The sequence below is a fragment of the Oryza brachyantha genome, chromosome 1 (assembly GCF_000231095.2).
Source record: "Oryza brachyantha chromosome 1, ObraRS2, whole genome shotgun sequence".
In the NCBI taxonomy this organism is placed as follows: domain Eukaryota; kingdom Viridiplantae; phylum Streptophyta; class Magnoliopsida; order Poales; family Poaceae; genus Oryza; species Oryza brachyantha.
Window position 1 is genome coordinate 6288696 of NC_023163.2, and position 5043 is coordinate 6293738.

General features: G+C 43.7%; 1 protein-coding gene across 1 annotated transcript; it reads right to left on the reverse strand.

Annotated features, from left to right (window-relative positions):
• Window positions 1-500: 500 nt before the first annotated feature.
• LOC102714959 (receptor-like serine/threonine-protein kinase At1g78530) lies at window positions 501-2765 on the reverse strand. The gene is made up of 6 exons (XM_006643926.3): window positions 2536-2765; window positions 2273-2414; window positions 1846-2184; window positions 1497-1751; window positions 1262-1395; window positions 501-1009 (listed from the first exon to the last, which is right to left on the reverse strand). The coding sequence occupies exons 2-6, from the start codon at window positions 2403-2405 to the stop codon at window positions 824-826; spliced, it is 1047 nt and encodes a 348-aa protein (XP_006643989.2). The 5' UTR covers window positions 2406-2414; window positions 2536-2765; the 3' UTR covers window positions 501-823.
• Window positions 2766-5043: the final 2278 nt, after the last annotated feature.

Here is a 5043-nt window from a genome sequence, read left to right on the forward strand (position 1 = left end):
CAAAAATTTATAATAAAATTCTTAGTATCTTGAGGTATTTTTCCCACACACTAAAAAGTATGGTATCTTGAGATACTTTTTCAAGGATGATAAAAAAGCTCTGTGAAATAACCACAAGCCTTGCTCGTTCCCACTCCTGCGTGTATTTGGTTTTATGGTCGAGGTAGCACAATCAAACTTAAACAATACTTGAGGGCGCGAAAGTAAACTATTTCCTTTTCTTTACCACGCAATGATGCTGCAGGAGTAGCAGCCCATTGGCTCCCGCGGAGAAGATGCACAAAAAGCCCAATAAAAGCAGCAGCAACGCGACGTCCCGCCATAGCGTGACACCCTCCGGGCTCCGGCCCATCTGCAACGTGCAATCCAATCTCCGTCTCGTGAAGGCCTTAACGTTTCGAAAGGCCTCATCGATTCAGCGATCTGGCTCGTTCGAAACACTGGAAAAAAAATATTATGATCGCTTTCTTGAGAGAACAAGAATTATGATTGCTGGTAGAGTTAAGGCACTTTCTTGTCACAAACTTATGCAAAAATTCCCAAACCAGGCAGTTTTTGCTACACGGATTATCCTGCATAACCTGCTCGCTAGCATTGCAAATTTGCAATTGGCATCCTGTAGTTACAATCTTTGTCATCTCGCCAGAAACAATCACCTTAAACATCAGTAGTTCAGTACACAAAACCATAGCTGGATTGCGCAAAAACAACACTTCTGAGTGGAAAAAAAAAGACCTTTCAACTAATCAAGAATCTACTATGTATATGTATACTTGCATAGTTGCATACAGTACGTATATACTATACAGTACGCAGTAACCATCTATGCAGTGTTCTTCGCTTGCTCGAGCATCTTGGCAACCTCTGCCATGGATGGCCTGTTGCAGGGTTCAGACTCGAGGCACCTCTCCGCCACCTTGAACACGAACTTCACCTCCTCCGCCGGGAAAGACTCCAGCGCGCTGTCGATCGCGTGCTCCTCCCGCTTCTCCTCCATCGTCTCCTTCACCTGCACCCACGCACACCGATCGATCCAATTAATGGACATGAGCATGCATGATCACACGAAGAGCTGTCACACGCTAAATGACTCATTGATTGGGATACCTAACAGTACTTTTGACAATAATTAGCACGCATGTGTCGTCGTCATTCATTGATCATGACTAATTTGTAGCAAGTTCATGATCGGTCAGCAGCAATGGCGACTGTAGATGATGTGTACGTGTGCAGTGTGAAATTGGAACGAGAGCTAGCTTACCCAGGTCACTAGCCTTGTGCCGTTCTCGAGAAACGATTCGTCCGTCGGCCTCTTCCCGGTGAGGAGCTCCAGCAACACCACGCCGTAGCTGTACACGTCGCCCTTCGTCGTCGCCCTCCCGGTCTCGAAGTACTCTGCCACGCACGCCATGATCATCAAGCTAGCAAGGTAGCTGCAGGATGGATGGGAACGACGGCATGCAACCTGAACGCGAAGCGGCCGGTTTATTAATTACCTGGGGCGAGGTAGCCGAAGGTGCCGGCGACGACGGTAGTGACATGGCTGTCGCTGGGCTTCATGAGCGTGGCGAGGCCGAAGTCGGAGACCCTGGCCTCCATGTTGTGGTCGAGCAGTATGTTGCTCGACTTGATGTCGCGGTGGATGACGTGCGGGATGCAGTCGTGGTGGAGGTAGGCGAGCCCCCTCGCCACCCCCGCCGCGATCCTGCACCTCGCCGCCCACCCCAGCGCCCTCCTCGTCTCCTCCTTCCCTGCGGTCGACGAGTGTTGATCGATCAGCTCATGGCAGGAGCAACGACGACCGGAGTCGTCCATGGCGGGCGCGCCGAGAAATCTAGGTGTTACCGTGGAGGATGGTGTCGAGGCTGCCGTTGGCCATGAGCTCGTAGATGAGGAGGTTGAAGTGCGGGGCGGCGTAGTAGCCGCAGAGCGGGACGATGTTGCGGTGCTTGATGTCGCCCATGGTGTCCAGCTCCCGCTCGAAGCCCCGGTCCATCTCGGCGCTGCCGCGGTTCAGCTTCTTGACGGCGAACGCCGCCTTCTCGCCGACGCGGAGCCTGTACACGGTGCCGTACCCGCCGGAGCCGATGATGTCCTTGTTCGACAGCGCCATGATCATGGACAGGAACGACTTGGGGCTCAGCGACTGCATCGCCGCCGACCGGAAGATCACCATCTTGCCACCTGCAGCGATCGAAGATAAGATCGTTCGCATCAACCGAGACAAAAAAACATCATTAATAATGAGTGAAAATGATAGTCTTTTTAGTACCTGTCAGGCTGTTCTCGATGATCCGTTTATTGCGAGCCCATTTCTTGTAGAGCAGAAACGAGATGAGCATCTTGGACAAGATGAACAGGACAGAGCAAATTGTAATGTAGAGTGCAACCATGGTCGTATGCATCTTCGAAAACTGAAGAAACAGATACATCAGTATATCTACCGTGTAAGAAAATCAAACTAGATCCTCAGCATCAGAGAATGGGAGAATTCAGAACTCTGATCCCAAGAATTGAGCAAGATATTAAGCTTACCAGCAAAGCCACCAAACTGAAGCTGTGTGAGAGCAAAACACAAATGAGGATGCCTTCTTCTGCATGGGCTCAGCTGCTGCCTTGGAATCATCAAGTTGTTGTGGTGAAGATGTGAACGTCATGGAGATTGGGCACATGTGAGTGCTGTAGAAGAAGCACAGGTGTCTCGATGAGCAAGCAGTTGGGCAGGGTAGCTTGGAAAAAAAGTGCATTGCTCAATCAATGGGGACTGGTTGGATCATGTGAATGTCAGACCCATCACCCATTAACACCACCCTTTTGATTAATGGCTGCGCTAATCCAAATTTAATTCTGCTACTGTTTATCCAATTCCTTTTGTTACACTTAACACTGTTCTTATCTTTATATTTGGAGAAATTGTGTGCCTGTAGGTACTTTCAAAAGTAATTTTCATGGCCACATAAAGTTTCAGTATTTGAGAAAAGGTCGAATTCTACCACTAATTTCAGAGTTAACATCAGAAATCAACTAGATGCTCACTGAGTAATCCAGTTACTAAGTGAGATAGTATTAGAAATTTGGACATGAAATTCTCTTGTTCCTTGAATCTGTTGTGTCCGTTGCAAGTGAAACATTAGGACTTTTTTACTAAACGGAGATTTGTTTCGGTCCAACAAAAAGTATCTTGAGGTATCGAGATATCAAATCGTTTTCCACCATTGGATCTAGCTGAGTAGGATGTACAATGTTAGTTTCAACAATCAGAAACGATTTGGTACCACAAGTTACCAATACATCGATGTACTTTTTGTTGAACTGAAACAAATATCTTTTTACCATACTTAAGAAATACCTTGAGATATTTAAAATTATAGTGTAAAATTCTGACACCTTAAGATACTTTGTATCTCAAGATACTAAATTTTTATACTGAAAAGTATGGTACCTCAATGATTTTTTAAGAATGATAAAAAACTGGAAACATTATCGGAGCTGCCGTGTAGTACTAATTGCCGGCTGTTTCTGAAGCTCGAACGTTCACAATCACAAACGCAGCAGTGAGATGGGAAAGCAACTTGTGGTTTGGCAGTGTCGGTGAGGTAGGGCTTCATCTGGTCAGTTTGTTTGAAGAAATTTGTCCAGGCTCATCCATTTTCGTCATTTGTGCAGTGGCGTACGAGCTAAAATTGTTGGAAAAAAAGGCTGGCTTTGACTGTCTTCCAGGAAAATGGGGGTTTGGCTGCCTTTTCCCCCTGTGCTGTGTGGTTGTAGTCCTGGAGTTGCACAAGCACCCTGCGGACTGTATAGCTGCAACATCTGTCACACTTTTGCTTCAAATCACATGATCAATCTGGGGTAGAGCTGACGAATTCTGGACAATACGGGAACACGTTGTTTGCATAATTGCATATGCTAGCGTATGTGTAGTTTTTTCATTTTTCAGAAGTGTTTTCACACCTAAAGGGATACCCCATCATTTCCTAAAAAATGATGTAAATAATTACGAGAAATTCTTAAAATAAACTGATGATATTGATAAGTGATTTATCTTATGTTTAACAAAAGCAAAACGACGAGGCTGCAAGTTGTGACAACGCCTTTATGGCAAATCTTCTTTTAGCTTGTAAGCTTGTTTGCCTTAGAGCCAGTTAAATTATAGACTTGACTATAAGTCCACATTAGAGCCACATGTACAACAGATTTTCTAAGGTTAGCTCTAATATTTTTCTCTATTCTTTATCTTCGAACATGTGTATAACTAGCTCTTGCATGTCAACATTCTTTATTTTTATTTTCTCCTTCCTTTATATAAGCTTATAGTTAGCTTATACCTTGCTATTGTACTTTCTCTTACTTGGCATCCCTTCCAAAATAAGTTAATTTATAGAGTTTACAGTTTGTCTCAAAATAAATTATTTTTTGTTCTATTACCTATCATTGGTCCACGATTTGAGAAATTTCAGATCACTTTAGTCTGTTTAGGTCCATACCTACTAAATTTTTCTTGGGATTAATTTCTAGCAATCCATTTATCATGGAACAAAGGTAATATTTCACGTGGAATTCATAACAGTTTTTTGAAATATTTGGCTTGGGCGGGCAGGATTGGGCCAAGAGATCCCCACGGAGTTTGAGCCTTCCAAATGGGCCCATAAGTCCCATATACGGTTTTATGGTCAAACAATCAATGGTGTGGCCTGGTGTACATGGAAGCAAAGGAATGAGAAAAATATTTGAGAATTACCAACAGCGTTATTTCTTTGCTTGGAGACATATTTTAATAGAGTAATTTTATAGCCATTGAGTAGATACTGAGAGGTACTAAAATTTTAGTGTAAAATTTGGTATCTTCTAGTACCTAGGCATCAAAATTTTACACTGAAATTTTAGTAGCTCATGTATCTTCTTAAGTATTATAAAATTGCTTGGATCTATCTTTACTTCTGCATCGTTTATCTGATTCTGAGAGAGATGTTTCAAGGAGCTGGATTGTACAATTTTGATCTGTTCTTTTTTTCCATTGTAATTAATAAATGTTCTAACTAC

Coding starts and splice junctions, on each gene's coding strand:
- LOC102714959 (XM_006643926.3), bottom strand. CDS start 2,405: ATGCATACGACCATGGTTGCACTCTACATTACAATTTGCTCTGTCCTG. Junction 1,752..1,845: donor CCTCGACACCATCCTCCACG/GTAACACCTAGA, acceptor CGTCGACCGCAG/GGAAGGAGGAGACGAGGAGG. Junction 1,010..1,261: donor GCACAAGGCTAGTGACCTGG/GTAAGCTAGCTC, acceptor GCGTGGGTGCAG/GTGAAGGAGACGATGGAGGA.